The sequence below is a fragment of the Passer montanus genome, unplaced genomic scaffold (assembly GCF_014805655.1).
Source record: "Passer montanus isolate IOZ18808 unplaced genomic scaffold, ASM1480565v1 scaffold70, whole genome shotgun sequence".
Classification (NCBI taxonomy): Eukaryota; Metazoa; Chordata; class Aves; order Passeriformes; family Passeridae; genus Passer; species Passer montanus.
This window is the reverse complement of record NW_024372148.1, coordinates 3,145,441-3,163,953: the sequence shown is the minus strand read 5'-3', so window position 1 is coordinate 3,163,953 and position 18,513 is coordinate 3,145,441. Positions and strand designations below refer to the sequence as shown.

Here is an 18,513-nt window from a genome sequence, read left to right as displayed (position 1 = left end):
ATTAGAATTATTTTTACTAACATGAGTAGAAGAAATGTTCTTTGTCTTCCCATCGACATTTCTGTGCAGAACTTTGTTCATACAGTCTAGTAAGATTTACCATGTTGGTCTTTTCTATTAGCTCTTTGTTCATGAAAGAACATTTCTTTTAATACTGCTTCAAAGATAGAAAATAGGAAAATTAGTCTAATTCTACAAATCCTTGTTATATGACTGATATGAATTATTTGTCATTAATTTTGTGGAAGTTGGATTAAATGAGTTTAAATCCAATTATAGCTTTTTTTTTGTTTTCATTGATAAAGGGCATAAATTTTAGTTTACTTTTTCTGTTTGTGTCAGGGGAAAGAAAAGTTTTAGGAATGGATGCCTGAACGAAGAAGTGATAAAAAAAGTGTTGCATACAAAGATAGAATCAGTTTCTTTAGAGTATGATGACAAAGGAGCTCTGGAAACCCCACAATCCTACTCAGAGTAGGTCTAATTATCTTAGGTTGCTCAGAAACTCATTCCTCCAAGCTCTGAAGACCTCTTGAGATTGGAATGCCACAGCTACATGTGGCAAACTGTTTCAGTGTTTGACTGCCTGCATGACATATTTTGTCCCTAAAATCTAATTGAATTTTCCATGTTCCAGTCTGTGCCTGTTGCCCCTCATCCTTTTTCTGCACACCTCTGATAGCAGTCTGGGTCCATCCCCTCTGTATTCTCTGGTCCAGTAGTAGTAGGTAGCAATAAATTCACCCTTCTCTTCTTAATGCTGAAGAAGCCCAGCCATCTTCTTGGATGTCATGTGCTTCAGTCTCTCACCATCTATCTGGGCCTGCCCACAGCACCTGTTGTATCACAGAGGTCCATGAGGTTGATTTGGGAATATTTTGCCCTGTGTAAACTATGCTGGATGTCACATCACCTTCCTGTCCTTTGTGTGTTCTAAATTTTTTCACTGGATCTCCTTCCCCCTCTGAGCAATGGGCCTGTACACTCATTAGTTTTTTTTTTGCTGTTCCTCTACTCTTAGAGTCTTTCTTTTTGCACTTCACCTTCCTTGCTAGTTTTAACCCTGCTAAGCTTTGGCTTTCTGAACTCCATTATTACATATTTGGGCAATGTCCTTGTATTGCCACCAAGTAGCCTGCCCTGCTTCTACCTTCCATGCACTTTCTTTTTGAGTTTGAGATCAGTCAGGAACTCTGTGCTGACCTTCTGCCATGCTTGCATGTTGGAAAGAACTGTTCTAGTTCTAAGGAGGCTGTCCATGAGAATCTACTCTCTTGGTCCCCTTTCCCACCCAGGACACTTTCACAGAGGATCTTGTCAAGCAGCTCTCTGAGCAAGGACGAATCTGCTTTTCAGAAGCCCAGAACTGTAATTCTGCTGTCTTGTTTGTCTTTCTTTCATACTTTCATATGCTCAAAATAATTTCTGGATTACTTGCACCCTGCTGCATTGTCCTTCTGGCATCTTCCCAAAGCTCTCTCTGGGGTGGGGCCACTGATATGCCACTGGAGTGAGTTCCAGTAGCCACTGAAGAGCATGCAGAGTCCTGGGTGCCCTGCTCATGAACTGCTCACCAGTCCATCCAGGAAATGCTGTATCCCTGCTCAGCCCTGAATTACAACACCCCCTAAGGAGGAACTAAACAGGGAGGGGAGCTGGGGGCAATGTTTTGGTTGCTCCAGGGCAGAGCTTCCTGCTCTGTTTCCCTGGCTTTTATGTCTGTGAGCTCATCAGTGTGCCTCGTGACCGTGATTTAGTCAACTTCTACTTGCCATCACTGCTCTAGTTCAAATTACTTAGGATTTTTTAATGGTGTGCCTAAACCATATATTTATAGAGACATATACTTTTCTAGGGGAAAATTTATTTTGTGCTGGCTGGACTGTTCAGTTTTTGATTTCTTCTGCTATTGCTGATCTTTGACACAAGATATTCAGAAAATTAATAGTAGTATGATAAAAAAATTTATGTTGCAGTTTCTTGAACAATATATATATGGTGATAAGAAAGTAGCCTAAAAAGAGATATTTTATGATATAAAGAGATGTTTTTTCAAAGGTTTTTTTTTAGTGGGAGGAGGAATTTATATTGCTTTAAATAAAAAATTCAGCTGCTGTATGTGAGAATACCATGATCCAGAGCCCTGTAGAGAACAGGTGGTTAAAGAACACTACATGATGATTGATTCTTTGTTGCAGTCATACTCAATTTCTTCCCGTTCGTAGTTGTATGTAGAAACAGTATAAAGGAAGTTATGGTTTCTTAATTCTTCTAAGTTCCTCTCTTTATCTTGCACTATCCTTTTGTTTTGTTTTGCACAGCATAACACAGCTGGCATTAACTGTGAGAAGTGTGCAAAAGGTTACTATCGTCCTTATGGTGTTCCAGTGAGAGCTCCTGATGGTTGCATACGTGAGTCCTTCTCTGTGGAGTGTCTTCTCCTGCTGGCTTGAGGGGTTTGGGCTGTAATCAAGGCATAGGATGCGTCTTTTAGGGAGGAAAAAATGAAAGAGTGGGCAAAAGATGTTGGAGAAGAGCTGCAAATGAATTTGTGTTGCTTTAAACCTTTTAAATTATATTCTTCTCAATATTTGTGTCATATGAGCATGTTGAGAACAGCAGAAAGATAGAAAATAGTCCATAAACAGAGTAGGGTTATTTAACAAAGTGATAGTGACTTGAAAAACAGAGATTGTGCTATATTCTCATAGTTCTGAGGTCTGACTAGAAGAGAAGTACCAAAAGAGAAGCACAAGGAGAGGGAAAACAATACAAAACAAAGGGAAAAAAAAACCCTATGAAAACTGACTGTTGTTTGAATTCAATGGCTGTGATAGAACCCTCTCTGTACACTGCATTCTAGATTATCACATCTCATACATCTTCTTGATTGAAATCTGACATTTTTAAATTACTTCAGCTCAGGTAGACATTGATCCGAGTCCCACTGATGTGTGTAGCTCATTTACTTTGGATCCCATCTCAATGCAAGAAAATTTAAGAATGGGAAAGACAGTCTGGAGGACTCTCAAATAAAAGCTCTTAAGACGTACATGTCGTAAGTTATGGCAGTTTGTGTAGCAGGTGGTAATGCCACCTAGAAGGAGATGGACCTTCAGCTAGAAGCAGGAAATGTGAAATAAATATGAACATCTTTAGATAATTTTCACAACGCTGTCTAGTGTAACAAAGATTGCACAAAAGGATAAGGAGCAGGAAAGCAACTCAGTGGCATTTCCAAATAGTCTGGCCTTTCATACTGCTTTTTTGAGAAGGGAAGCTTTTATCTGGAATGGGAATCAAATTGCAATGTCTTTTACCTCTTTTCTAAGAAAACCAAGCTGAAGTTGGTTACTAGAGTCGTATGAATATCATGCTCTCTGTATTGATGGTAGATAACTTCATTGTTTGTTATGGTTTTTAATGAATATAATGTGTTTGTTTCCAATGATCCTTGTTGTTTCTTTTGTTTTAAAGATACTCCTGTATATCCTTCTACTTCTTCAATTCCAAGTGATGCTGTGGCTGGTGACATCATAGGCAAGTTCTTGGTGGTTTTTCCCCATTTCACTGTTTTTCCCCATGTTGCTATTTTTCACTGTTTCAGTGCTGCCTGCTCTTTTGTGGAATAATAGAATCAATAGGTTGGGGTTTAGGCAGCGGTTTTGGTTCTGTTGGTATTTATCCATCAAGAGAACTTTTGTTCTTGCCAGAAGTTCATCATCCTGTCATGTTTATACCAAACAGGTTGGCTCCAGAAGGAGTTATGGATCAAAATAACTTTGGTGAGCCTCTGGCAAACATCTGCGGGAGGAGCTGACCACCTTGTTTGGTGCACTTAAGAATACATCCATCAAGACTTTCTGAAATGTACAACTTTCTAACATGACAACCACTGTTTTGTGGTGTAAATCTCTTTCTTGAGGCTAACTGGCTTCTGCCTGTGGACTGTCCTCTCTCACCTGGCAAATTGTATGTTGCCCTTGGCAGTGAAGGACTTTGATTTCTAAGAAAGGTTCATATTTCTTGTTAGCCCTACAAAGCTGCCTGAAATTCATAGTATGATTCTCTTGGTGGGCTTATATTTTTTAGCCTGTATTATCATTCTGCACAACAGAGACATCATCACAGCTAGCACTAAATCACTTGCACACATATAATGCACTTTACCTTGGTACAGTGGCAGTGAAGGACTTTGATTTCTAAGAAAGCTTCATATTTGTTGTTAGCCCTACAAAGCTGCCTGAAATCCATAGTATGATTCTCTTGGTGGGCTTATATTTTTTAGCCTATATTATCATTCTGCACAACAAGACCTCATTACAGCTAGCACTAGATCACTTGCACACATATAATGCACTTTGCCTTGGTACAACATCCAAAATAATTGCCCTGGTAGGCCTCTGGGTATTCTCTGTTGCACATCCCCTTCTCTCACAAATTTTTAAAAGGAAGAAAAAAACTCCAAAGGGAAGTGAATAAATATAACAGGAGAAAGCAGATCTTGAGCTCTTTACCCTTTCAATGAGCAGCATCTGAATTTTAAGGCATAGGAAAGGCAGCTGCCTCTAAGTGGAAGTTTTAGTAGAAGTTGTAAATTTTTGCTGTCAGACTAAGCACAATTACAGATTGTGGGGGTTTTGAATGAGATTTTGCATGTAAGACTCATATAAATAGGGTATTTTTGTTCAACAGTAATATTTACTAAGTACTGATTTATTTTTCTCTGGAAAATGACAAGGAATTCTGGGATTATATGCACTCACTTTTTTTTTTCCTTTCCTGTTTTAAATAGAAGAAGGCTGCAAACCAGGGTATTTTGGCCCCCAGTGTCTGTGTAAGTGGCATAGTTTCTTTGACACTTGGAGCCTGGAGTACTCCAGGATAAATGCCAGCCTTTGGCTTCCAAGGGAAATAAGAACTTTAAGATCATAATACTGCAAATGTTTTCTTTACAAATGTGTTCTTCAGCATGCCAGTGCCACGGTGCAGGAGTGCTGGGCGGTGACTGTGATGGAAGTACTGGGCAGTGCAGATGTCGGACTGGATTTGGGGGTTTGTCCTGTGATACCTGTGCAGCTGGCTATTTTCAGTACCCCTTCTGCCAGGGTAAGCCAAACATTCCCTTTTGGCAAGCAGATCCAAAACACCATGTTTTATATTGAAGGATGAAGTTATTTTGCCATGGAGACGTATTCATTACAGGCTCTTCCAAAACTCATAAAAGTCCAAGAAGAATAATGTGATGAGGGGAGATTTTAATCTAAAAATTCCCCTGTTTCCTTGGTTGCTGTCTGCTGGTTGATGCAGCTGCTAGACTCTAGTTTGTGTTTGGATTTAGTAACATTGATTAAAGTTAGAATAAATTTGGAAGTATTTCTGTTACTTATCCTTGGAGGTTTTTTTTAAAAAATGTGTGTACTTAATATGAGTTTGCAACCTCACTTTGATGCACAAAGCTACCCTATCTAATCAATACTATAAAACTGACTGGGTTCAGAACTTTAATAGCTGTCTCTGTACTGTCTTTTTAGACCATTTATTGACCACTCCCACCCAAGATTGTAAATCTAAACCATGAATTGTTTTGCTTCAGTCCCAGAAGTGATGGAATTACTCTCAATAGTTGGCAAATCACTTGGAATTGATAAATCAGACTCTCAGTGGGGCCAGTCCAAGTGTAGTGCTTTGACACCGATAATTGAACTTTGAGCCACCTTCCTTGCTCTTTCATTAATGTTTTCCTTGTTCCTGAGTTGTTACAGATGTGAGCAGTCAATAAAAGCTGTTTATGAATCCATATAAATCTGATGGGAAAATTGTCATCCTGTTGAGCATCAGGGAGCAGGGAGTTGCTTTTACTGCTGTTTTTTTTCAAATGTATTTTTATTTCAAGAAATATAAAAGGAGAGCCTGTGCAGAGGCTGCCTCTGAAATATCTTTTCTCATCGGCAGTGTGTGAATGTAACTTGATGGGTACCCAGCCCGAAGTCTGTGATTTTCTTGGGAGGTGTCTTTGTCGCTCAGGCACTTGGAATTGATAAATCAGACTCTCAGTGGGGCCAGTCTAAGTGTGTAGTGCTTTGACACTGATAATTGAACTTTGAGCCCCCTTCCTTGGTCTTTCATTAATGTTTTCCTTGTTCCTGAATTGTTACACATGTGAGCAGTCAATAAAAGCTGTTATGAATCCATATAAATCTGATGGGAAAATTGTCATCCTGTTGAGCATCAGGGAGCAGGGAGTTGCTTTTACTGCTGTTTTTTTTCAAATGTATTTTTATTTCAAGAAATATAAAAGAGCCTGTGCAGAGGCTGCCTCTGAAATATCTTTTCTCATCGGCAGTGTGTGAATGTAACTTGATGGGTACCCAGCCCGAAGTCTGTGATTTTCTTGGGAGGTGTCTTTGTCGCTCAGGGGTCACTGGACATCAGTGTGACAGCTGCCAGCCTGGCCACCACTCATTCCCTGCCTGTCAAGGTAAGGCTGCTGATTGCATGGGCAGGGCCCTGAAAGGCAGACAGCAGTGCTTCCCAGGACAGCAGCCAGAGCAGCGTTCTCAGCAGCAAATGGGCAACTCCCTCTTGCACTCTACAGTGAAATCCTCCTACATTTTAATTTTCCAATTTCAGACTTTTTTTTTTCCCCTTGTAGTCAGACTGTTTGGTGTACCCTCAGTCAGCACAGCTTCTTACTAATAATCAAAGCATTTGAGAGCTGCTCTCACATGGAGGCCCACAGCAACAGGGCACACTTGACTGCTGAGGAACCAGCATAGCGGAACTGTGAAGCCCTGGTCTGCTTTTGCAGAGAGTCTTTGGGACCTTGTTTTGGCATCAAGGTTTAGTACCTTGTAAAAGGTGTGTTCTGTAAATCTGAAAATCTGAAGCTCTCATTTTGCCCTTCATGGTGGTTTCTCACTCATTTTAAGATCATGTGACAGGCGCTAACCCAACCTGTGTCTGTGTAGGCATGAAATATGAAAAATGTCTATGGAGTTTCCCACCAAGGACTAGCCTGCTTTTTTACAAGGCAAGGAAATGAATGGAGTATAACTTTTGAGTATCATAATGGTCTTGTGTGTGTATAAGGACTCCCATCAAGTCCTACTTGGCCCTAGGTTTTGTCTGTCTTTAAAGTGAATGAGAGAGGGGGCCCTTAATCCTTAGTGATTTTTCCATTGAGAAGGAATATAGAATATTGCAGAGTTCTGGTATGGGCTTGCCTATGCTGATTAATAAGATTTATGTATAAAATTATGATTTGCTTTCTTCTCTCTTGTAATTTTGGCTGTTGACTATGTCAGTCTTCTTCCTTTGGGCTTACACAGTTGTTTATCTCCTATAGAGGGACAGCAGAATTATTTATGTCCTCATGCCCTGGCTTCAGCTGGGATAGAGTTAATTTTACGCCTAGTGCTGTGTACAGTGCTATGTTTTACCTTTTTTCCCAATTTTTCTCCCCATCCCATGGGTGGGTGTGAGTGGCTGTGCCTATTTGCCAGCTGGAGTTAAACTGTGGCACCTTGCAAAGATGGGCTGTGTTGTGTTGTTACCAAACACAATGGGTGGAATAAAGAAACACCACATGACTGTGGGTTTTATGGTTTGGAGTAGATGAACATTTTTAATGAAAAACATAAAATCAGGATTCTGCATTGGTACACACTGTTCAGTGGTTTTAAAATAACCTTTTTTATTTTCCTAGGGCAAAATCAAGTAGCGATCTTAAAGCAAATCAAACCCATATTGCATGTGTTTGATCTTTGAACACCAAAAGCTGAAAAGAGACATAAAAGCTTAAAAGAGCATGCAAAAACAAATTGTAAAAGACGGATAAAAATAGTTGAAAACACAGTCAGTGGGATTACTCAGAACTGCTGTAGTTCACAGTTTGTTCAGTTAAAATGAGCTGCCATGGGTTTAAACATAAATTAACACAGCATGCTGCAAGCTGTGGGGGAAAGTGAGCCACCCAGCCTGCTATTCCTGTAAGGAATTGCTATCTTCAAAAGAGACAAATCTATATCTTTTGGGCTGCTGTGACTAGAATTAATCTTTCTGGTTGTGACTTGTTGAACTCAATAGAAGCTTTATTCAAATAAAGTGATATCAAAACAAAGCCTTTAAACAAAACACTAATACTTACAATTAGGAGAGAATGCAATATGATAGTCACATGATGGAGGACTCTAGTGTAGGTATTGTCCTTGGAAGCTTCAGTGTTTGTATTTCTCTTACACTAGCTTCCTAGCAAGCCCTGTGTCTTTCCAAGCATCTTTAAAGTAAACACAGCCAAGTCAGATGTCTTTGACTGCAGCAGAAAGAGGAACCAAAAGGGGGAACCAGAAACATGAACATGTAACAGGAAGACAATGTTTGCTTTGTATTTCTGTCAGTCAGCCACTTCTGGCAGTTATAACATCCAAGTGGCAAACTGTAGCACTTCATCTAGTACCTGGGACAGCTGGGATGCTCAGATGGGGTCCCATTCCTGTACCTTTGAAGTGTGACCCTGTGGAACATTCTAGCATTCACTCAAGAAAATAGGAGGTCTTGTCTTTAGCTGTTAGCCCAAAATAGTGGTAACTCCATGAGAAGTTTGCTGTTACAGTTGACAATATGCATTGAATATATTTTTAAAAGATTTTTTAAAGTATTTCTCTCATGTGACATTCTTCCCAAATGTAAGATGGATTTATGTCCCTTACATGTATATTGCAAGGCATCAAACCAAATCTCTCAGCTGTGAGTTACAAAACTGCAAGACCCAAGATTATCAGTGGTTGAGGACACAAATAACCATCTGTTTTAGGATATTTATTTTTGCTGGTGAAATTATGCTTTGTCTGGTTTTTCTGAACATAAATGATTTACATTAAAATATAAGTTTTTTGGCAGATTCTAGATTTAGATGTGTATCTTTTTTTTTTCCTCTGTGCAGCATGCAATTGTGATGGTGTTGGCTCTTTGGGGAATACCTGTGGTCCTGGAGGGCAGTGTCTGTGCCGTGGTAACTATGCTGGGCTGAGATGTGACCAGTGTGCTCCAGGATATTACAGCTACCCCGACTGCTTGCGTGAGTAAAAGCCTCCCCTACTTTTACTGGGGTTTTCCTTCCTATTTCTGCAACACAGAAGAAAATAAATCTTCTCAAATATATTTCCATTTAAAAGATTTACATTTTGATGGCACAGGAACTTTAAGAAAATATCTGTCAGTTCCATAGGTTAGGGCTCTGTTTTTCCAAGTGACTGCTTTGCATACAAACCCAAATACTATAAATCAAGCTAAATACACATTTAAAAAATCATTATTAAAAGTTTCTGCTGTCTTGGAGTTTAAAGTATTTGAGTCTCTCCAAGGTAGCTGTATTAAAAAGCCCTTTCAAGCTCGCACCGGCTACATTGTGCTTCTGCACTACTACATTCCACAGCCTCTGTTTTCAAAAGATCTTTCAATGTGTTTGTTTTATAAAGGTGTCAGCAGCGAGTGTGACCCCGCCGGTAGCGTTGGTTCTCACTTTGTAAGTATTCTGCCACTGCAGCTAACAGTGCATGTTAATCATTCATGTGTCTTTGCTGAACACATCCAGCTTGTTGCTCAAGCCCTGAAGCCTGCTCTTAGGCTCTAAAAGAATTGCAGGAGCTTGTTTGAAGAGCAGGAGTAGAAATAAACGTTGTGTTTTGCTCTTTGATCATACCAGTGCAAAACCTTGTCAAGGATGGGGGGGTTATATTTTGTATATAGAATATGCAATCTGTTTATGCCTTTTTGGTATACTCTTAACACTAACATAACATATGCACGAAGATATAAGTCTGTGCACATCTCAAAGACCATCTGGGTTGCAACAGGCCTTTCAGGATCAAATTATTCTTGAAAAATCATTACATCTTTGTTGCTGTTCCACTATTGTTGTTGTTAATACAATGATGGTCATTAGTAATTGCATATTACCAGAAATCACAGGCATTGTTAAATGTGTGGCAAAGACCACCGAGAGGGTGAGTCTGATGGGTGGAAGGGTACCTATGTAGGTTTCTGTATAGAGCTCTGTGTGTCTTCCACCAATAAAGAAAATATTAAATATAAAAATGAATTACTATTTTAAGGAAATATGGGGCTTTATTCTTTGTACAAACCAGTTAATGCTTTAGAACAGTTATAATAAAGCTATAAAAGAATTGGAAAGTATATCCTTTAGGACCCTTAGAATAAATTAGATACATAAAAAATATGCTGGGTGGAACAATCCTGTGCTGATAGTATGAGACAGAAAAAACAAAGATGTCTGACCCAGCCTGAGGTCCATGTATCTGTAAAAGTCAGTGAACTGCATGAGCTCTTAACAATACTAGGCTTTTCTTAGTAATAAAGATCAGTAAGTTTTTTATGAAGCAGGTGAACTCATATTAGCTCCTTTCTGTTCTTAGGGATATTGTCAATGTCTCCAGCATGTTGAAGGTCCTACCTGCAGTAAATGCAAACCCTTGTACTGGAACCTGGCCAAAGAAAACCCTGAGGGATGTACAGGTATGGCTTTGTGGCATATTTCTTTGGCTTATGAAATGTAGTCATCTCTATTCTCTGACTGTCTGTGGTGCTCTTTGTGACTTTTCCAACTCTTGTTAACAGCATGTTTCTCGTGCAGCTTAATTGTAACACCAAATTACCCATGATACCAGCAGTTACTTTCACAAGCCGGGCCATAATTCCATGGGTGTTTGCCTGGTGCTGAACCAGGGTGTAATCTGAAGTTCCAGTGATGCCCACTTCATACAGCCCTATGGCAGATGCAGGTGAACCCGTATTAGCTCCTTTCTGTTCTTAGGGATATTGTCAATGTCTCCAGCATGTTGAAGGTCCTACCTGCAGTAAATGCAAACCCTTGTACTGGAACCTGGCCAAAGAAAACCCTGAGGGATGTACAGGTATGGCTTTGTGGCATATTTCTTTGGCTTATGAAATGTAGTCATCTCTACTCTCTGACATTGTCTGTGGTGCTCTTTGTGACACAACTCTTGTTAACAGCATGTTTCTCGTGCAGCTTAATTGTAACACCAAATTACCCATGATACCAGCAGTTACTTTCACAAGCCGGGCCATAATTCCATGGGTGTTTGCCTGGTGCTGAACCAGGGTGTAATCTGAAGTTCCAGTGATGCCCACTTGATACGGCCCTATGGCAGATCTACTGGGGCAAGACATTTTTACCTGTAAACCCTGAAATCAGAATTTGGCTCATTGTTTTGAGAATAAAAGAGCTTTTCTATTTTGTTATTTTGTAGCTTGGAGTGTAAAGCCTTTTTGTGGCCTCAGGGTGTGACAGATCTGTTATGGTTTATATCTGTGTAATAACTGTGATTGTCAATGTTTTCCAACAGGGAGTGTGTGTTTTTAAGGCAGATGATAATTAATGAAGATTAAAAAGGGTAAAGATAAAAAAAAATCTTTAAAGTTCTCTCCAGCTGTTTCCTTTGGAACAGATTCCACCACAACAGCCACTTGGGATGAGTAGCTTTAGACCTGATAATAGTATCATTACATTTTTTACTTTAGATCTCTAAATACTAAACAACTCAAATATTAAGTACTGCACTGTCCATGTAATTCTCTGCTTTCAGTCACAGAGTTGATCCTGGGTTTGTCCAAACTTTGGCTCATCATAATTCCTCCCTGCACTATTTTCTCCATTTCTATTTCATATGGAAAGTTGATTTGGTCCCAGAGTAGCATTGCAGAATAGAAGGTGCCAGTCAGGCTGGAAGACACTGTTTTGTATAAATTGTTTGAATGTTTCTGAGAAAGAAAACAATTGTAAATTCAAACTCATTCCTGTTTTTTGTCAAATACAAGTTAAATCACTTTAAAACGTAGCAGTAAACCACACATACTTAGAAGTCCTCATTCTTTCTCCTTCTCTTTTTCTTCTCACCTCATATCAGTTCTGAAAATTCACCTTGTGGCACATTGACTCAAAATTGCAGATTCTGGGTGGTGGGGGTTTTCCCTGTAAGGTATCATGGAAAGATGAAATGCAGGTGTCTTGTTTTTTTCGTCTGTGCAGCATGTCAGTGTGATGTGAGTGGAACACTAAGTGGAGTTGCAGAATGTCAGCAGGTAAAGAGAAACTAAAAGATATTCATTCAATTGGTTATTGTTAAGTTATTGTACCATTTGCTAAGGTAGAAATCCCAGCACTGTTTTATTGCTTTTGAAGATAAAATACCTAGTTTTATACATCAAAGGATCAATCTTATGCATCCTAGGGATGTATAAAGTTTAAATTTTTTTTTATTCTTGAGTTTATGTATTTTCTAGTCTATTTATGAAGATAATAAATGACAGATAATGTCCAGATAATGTTTTGGGGGTTTGTGTTTGGGGTTTTTTGTTTTGTTTGGTTGATTTTTTTTGGTTTTTTTGGGGGTTTTTTGGATTTTTTTTTGTTTTTGTTTGTTTTTTGTTTTTTGAGATTAGAAATTTTTTCCTCTTTAGAATTAGAGGGAATTCAAATTATTGGGAGATTGAAGTTCTGGAAAGATTCTGAAACATCTTTGATGAAATTTATTTTCTTCACAGGAAAATGGGCAATGCTACTGCAAATCTAATGTCTGTGGAGATTCCTGTGACACTTGTGAAGCTGGTTATTATGCTCTTGAAAAAAAGAATTATTTTGGCTGCCAAGGTAAAAAGACTAAAGGACATCTATAGTGGAACATTTGCACTTAGCACTGAAGTCTTTAGAATTCCCTAGGCTGTACTTTTAGACAGAGGATGTTTCAATTACTCATATGCACAGCATTTTACACTGGTGCTGGTGCTGTAACATTGCTTGTGACTCTTCTTTTGACTTTCAGCAGGAGAAAGAACAAGGCAGATGTTACCACTGTGCTTCCCAGTCATTTTGTGCATGTCTTAGAAAACAGGGTGCTTTTAGACTATGGCATAAATCTTGTTTAGGAGCACTTACCCTTTCAATCCAGCTTGAAAGTTTTAGCCTTGATATACTTGTTCCTTAGTGCAGCATTTTATACCTCATTACTAGAGGTGTCCTTTACTTTGTGCCACAAGTCCTGTCTCCTGTAGGAAGTCATTCAATATTGTTGTCCAGTGTCAGTTGGAAATCTGTATATTATATGAACACATACATTGCAATTTTGTCAGATTAAATATTGGGGTACCACGCTTCAAAAAATTAACATCTTGTAATTTTTGTAAGCTAGGTTTTAGATTTTGTTGTTAGTGGTTTTTTTTGAACATAATTATTCTTTGTGATATTGCTGCAGAAATTGACTTGCTAGAAAAACATTTGAATAGAAAATAGGGCTGCAGAACTGCAGCCCTGCATTTAGCAATGTGGCAGGGTGTATTATTTGAGGTGGTTTTTTTTTAAGTGGCTTTTTTCACATTCTAAGGAGAAATTAAAAAGGAAACAGGCACAAACACGGGAAGCTCAAAGTAATTGCTGCTTATGCACGTGTATTAAGTTGTGTTTGAAAGAGTCTAAAGGGCTCTGGGAGGAGGAAGCCAGTCATTAATGTTGTTTAATTAGGTGAAGCCACGGTGTGTTTGCTGATCACTTTCATCTCTCTTTTCCTGGTTGGCTTCTGCTCTTGGCGTGCCAGGCTGCCGGTGTGATGTTGGAGGATCCCTGAGCCCAGCCTGCTCCCAGCCCTGGGGCAGCTGCCAGTGCAGGGCACACGTCGTGGGCACCACCTGTGAGGAGTGAGTCCAGCTGGGCTCCTGGCACAGCTTCAGCACAGCCCCTTGTTAGGCTTTTGTGTGACATTCTGGGTTTGTTGATGATTAACTTGGTAAATTGCACTGGTTATTGATATTAATTTTTTCCTGGGAAGTTTGCTTCTTATGTTTTGATAAGATTTTCTGACTTGTCTCCTTAAATATCCAATACCAGTTTTGCAGTTATCTAACCTATACCAGTTATCTATCAAGAGTTGTATAGGAAAATGTATGAAAGCTGAAAAAGCTTCTGGAAAGAAAATTCTCATTGCATCCCTCTAACCAGCTGTCTTGAATCTATGAGCTGGTGTCAGAATTCCTCAGTCATCAGTAGATCACCTCCCTCCCACTGCTTTTTGCCCTTAGATGTAGGTCATAAATGACTGGCAATTCTTTGCTGATTTGTTGTGGGTTTTTTCCCTTCTTGAAAGGCCTGAAGAAAACTATTTTTTTCCTGATCTGCACCACATGAAGTTTGAGATTGAAGATGGTACTACTGTCCAAGGAGAGAAAATTCAGTTTGGCTATGATCCTCAGGAATTTCCTAGCTTCAGTTGGAGAGGATATGTGCAGATGTCCTCTATACAAGTAAGCTGGTATTTCACTCAAGACTTTGGGGTGGAAATGAAAACAAAAGTGCATTGCACATGTCTTTGTAATACTAGTATGTGTGTGGAAGGCCATGGAAAAAAGACAAAAAAGAACAGGGTCTGACTAATCCAAACCCTTTGGCACTATCTTGCTGTTTGGATTAGTGAATGTTGGTATTTTTGTCAGGTCATTTGCCTGTTGCTTGTGCAAATACACCTTCTTCAGAAATGTTCTTTGAGGTTGTTTTTTTTTTTTTGTGAGACAGCTGTAAAGAGGGAATTTATGGCTTTAAAGTATATAACACTAAGTGCAGAAACTCATGTCATGCCAAGAACAGTGGGAACAGTAGAAGATTAATGCTTGGCTAAATAATTTGAATTGCACAGGTCCATGACAATCTGTATCCACGAGATTTTCAGGAGAATTCCAAGTGCTGTCACTGAAGTCCTCTTACACTTGAACTCTACATTGGGTAGAGAAGAGAGAGGTGCCAGCTTTTATTATGAATGATACCTTCACAATACAGCAAACAGGAAAATGTGTGGTTCAGTAAAGAAACTGGGAGCAGGGGCATATTGGCAACATTTATTTTAGTTTCATGACAGACTATGAATAAACTAAACAACAGCTGAGGGAATAAGTAAACCACAGGTAGAAAGTCACCATAATTTCTCTGAGGTGGGCCCTTCTGATTTTGGATTGAACTGCTGATCAAAATAAGCAGAATTTTAAAACAGTAAATTTGAGCAGTAAATGGGATTTGTTCAGTCATCTTGAAAGTAGGTCTTTGGTATAGTCCAGCATTAGTCCAGGGACTAATGAATCACTATAGCATGGGACAAAAGCACATAACCATTGCACAATGATTTCCTTTGTTTTTCATTTTGCAGTCTTTCTTCTTTTGTTGTTTTGGTCTTGGGGTTTTTAATCCTAGATAATTTCTGAATTTTCAGTATTATTCCACATTTGTAAATGAAGGCAACTCTTTGGTATCTGTGATTTCTTAATGCCTGCTTTCTAATTCACCTGCTTTTTGCATTTCTTTTCCATGGGCATTCTGTTCTCAGATGTGGGAAACAGAAAAAGCATTTGCATTTGGGGAAGCAGAGTGGACCACAGTGGTGGGGAGGTCACTGTACCCCAAGTAGCTTGGAAAGGGACAGCAGGTGGGTTGTGATGGGTGAACTGGTGGGAACTGGATAGTGAGAGGAGCTTTAGGATTTTGGATGGAAATAAAAAAAAACACCCCATGAGATTGGTGCAATCCTGTTTTTTCCTAATCCACCACTGACTCTTAACATGTCTTTTAGTTTTACTGAAAACTAAATAATGGGGCTGTGCAAATGCAGAGAATTCTGTGGGTTTGAGAGGTGTCAGTTCAGCCCCAGGACAAGGACAGCATTCCTGGTATTGCAGCTCTAAGCAACTGTAGGATCCAGTAGAGGATCAGCAGTTTCAGTGGCAGTCTGAGGTGCCTGCATGCTGTGGGATCTCAGACTAGGATCACTGATTGTGGCCTGTTCCTTGGAAAGGCAGGAATATCAACAGCCATATGCCTCCTTTATGGCACGAGTGGGGAAAATAACAGTAAAATACTATTGTTGTTTCACACTAACACAGATGTTAGTTGAGCCATTCCGTGTCCTTCTGGATCAGCTGATATTCAACCAGAGTTTTATTTCACAGGAGATTTTGTTCTATGCTCTTTTGTAAGCTGCCCATGCCTTTTTGTCTTTGCCAAGTGGTTTTTCTTTCTGTGGGTGATAGTAACAAGTAATGTACTTTCCATTCCTCCTTTCTCCCTTTCTTTTTTATTTTTCCCAGCCAGAGGTGGTTATGCCTATCACTGTGGCTTCCCCTAAGCTCTTCCACCTAGTCCTCCACTATGTCAGCCTGGGCTCAAAAAGCTCTAAAGGGAAGATCTCAGTTGCTGAGGGAAAACATATTGGCACTAATTATACTTGTAAGTGAATTAATTTTCTCACTAGGCTTCCCTGTCTTCCTCTGTCATACACCAGCATTGCCATGCCATTATATTTTCTGCATGTGCCTCTTTCCTGTAGGACTTTAGTCTGGTGCTTGCATGGCTTCTGACTGTTCCTCCATTCAGCACTTTATGGCTGTTTTTGTTTATTAACTTCCATTTTTCAGAGTGAAGTGAGGATAACTTTGAATGTGGAAAAATCAAACCTCTACTTATATCGCATTATCCTGAGGTATATTAACCCTGGAGGGGGAACATTATCTGCTCGCATATCTGCTTGGCAGTCTCAGCCTGGAGCAGGTAGGTCTAACTCAGCAGTGCAACAGCTCAGGTCAATGCTAGATGAGAGAAGGCTTTCCAAGATGCACCCAAGTCAAGTCTTTAATGTTGCTTAAAAGGCATCACTTTTAACAGTGTCAGTGCTTTTGGGCTTCTCCTCGTACATTTTTGCTGTGTAATTGATGTGGCTGTGTTTGCATGAAACTCCTGCTTGCAGTAGGAATCAGCATTTGTTTCTTCAAATGCTTGCCACACTTCGTACTTTCAGTCCTGTACTTGGAAGCTCTGAACTGTGGGTTTTATGAAGCTTTTAAAGAAGAGATAACAACACCTTTGTTACAAACAGCAATACTATTTGTTTTACTTGCCTTTAATATTAAAGTTTTAAATGTGGCTTTTGCCTTCATTCAATGATTAGGGTTTGTTTAAAATGATGAATCCAGTCTATCAAGTTAGTTCTGATTACAGACCTCAAAGACATGTGATGCCTTTCAGGCCCTGATAAAAGTAGTTACTCCATATCCTTTGAATGGTAGGGGTATACCAGGCCTATGTGCAGAATTATGTCTTGCTATTCCTGCCTTATTGAGAGGAATAAAGTTATAGATCCTTTTAGAAATTCAAGTAAGACAAAACTGAAGACTTCACAGACACCATTCAGCAGAGTGGCAGAAATTTATGGTCATCACTGGCTTCTAATGGCTGGGAGGCAGAGAACCAGATTTTGTCTGTGTCCGGGATCTCCAAAGAGGAGACCTTTAATATCCATAACAGTCGATCCTCATGACTTCTATTTGACAAAGCATACCACAGCTTTATTTCTGTAGTACACAGAGTCACAGAATTGCCTGGGTAAAAGGGGGCTTTTAAAAATCATCCAGTTCCAGCCCCCTACAATGGGCAGGGACACCTTCCACTAGACCAGGCTGCTCAGAGCCCCATCCAGCTTGGCCTTCAACACTGCCAGGGATGAGGCATCCACAACTGGCCCATCATCTCTGCCTAGAAGTTATTTGTCTGTAATAAACATTTTAGATGGTGCTGAGAACCTCCAACACCTGAAGTATTTGACTTAGTCACATGAGAATATGAAATGTCAGTTGAATATATTGAGAGTCAGTGCAGAGAGAGGTTGAATGGAAAATTATGGAAGGGGAAACTGAAAAAGTGACCATTTCAGATATTGCAAAATTGGCCATTGCAGGGGAAGAGCTCTGTTTTTCTGTACCAATTTGCTCAAGAGTAATAAGAATGAAAACAGCAACCGCTGCATAGCTCTATGTCTGGTCAAGTGCATTGCTAATGCGTGTTGACTGAAAATCATTGAACAACTCCCGTCAAACAAAGTTTAATGGATCAAATTATCAGTCCAGCCCACTAAGCAAGTAGGGACATTTTACAGTCACGTATGCTTTTTGCTTAATTTTTTTTTTTTTTTCTGGCAGGGGCTGCTCAGAGCAAAGAGTTTGTCTTCCCACCCAGCAAGGAGCCAGCTTTTATCACAATCCCAGGAAAAAGCTCCACAGAGCCTTTCTCACTGGCTCCAGGCATGTGGACTGTCAATATAATTGCAGAGGAAGTCCTCTTGGTAAGAAAACAATTGAGGTAAAAAACGGCTTGAAGGTTGTCATGAAGTTACTGCTCTGGAGTTGTGTTCTTCAACCCTGCAAGGAGGTGAAATTCAGTACTAGTGCAAGGAACAGAATACAATTACAAAAATTTACTCTTCTGCCTCTTTATTTTTTTTTCTCCTGCTCTAATCTTTCTTCTCCTTACAGACTTTAGGTCTGTCTGGAATGCATACCTTCAGATGATAAGGTATTATTAATATATAGCACAAAGCATAACTGCTCATAAAAATTAGTAACATCAGATTTTGTGTCTAGAGCTTAGCTCAGACAAGACCTTAGTTT

General features: G+C 39.5%; 2 protein-coding genes across 3 annotated transcripts in view; both read left to right on the top strand.

The window, feature by feature from the left end:
* Positions 1–2,130: 2,130 nt before the first annotated feature.
* LOC120512121 (laminin subunit alpha-3-like) lies at positions 2,131–11,404 on the top strand. The gene is made up of 10 exons (XM_039730078.1): positions 2,131–2,145; positions 2,322–2,412; positions 3,478–3,540; positions 4,796–4,837; positions 4,972–5,109; positions 6,347–6,481; positions 8,945–9,079; positions 9,480–9,526; positions 10,437–10,536; positions 11,388–11,404. The coding sequence occupies exons 1-10, from the start codon at positions 2,131–2,133 to the stop codon at positions 11,402–11,404; spliced, it is 783 nt and encodes a 260-aa protein (XP_039586012.1).
* Positions 11,405–13,635: 2,231 nt separating this feature from the next.
* The window catches only part of LOC120512136 (laminin subunit alpha-3-like), a 68,407-nt gene continuing 63,529 nt past the window's right edge, over positions 13,636–18,513 (top strand). Inside the window, exons 1-4 of one of the 2 annotated variants that reach the window (XR_005629946.1) lie at positions 13,636–13,731; positions 14,178–14,334; positions 16,162–16,300; positions 18,046–18,188. Coding sequence is in view for 1 of the 2 variants with exons in the window: in XM_039730123.1 (XP_039586057.1) it covers positions 16,223–16,300; positions 16,489–16,621; positions 18,046–18,188 (354 nt within the window). In the remaining variant the exon portion in view is untranslated. Of the gene's footprint in view, positions 13,732–14,177; positions 14,335–16,161; positions 16,301–16,488; positions 16,622–18,045; positions 18,189–18,513 lie in introns of those variants that run through there. The other variant, XM_039730123.1, reaches the window with a different exon arrangement.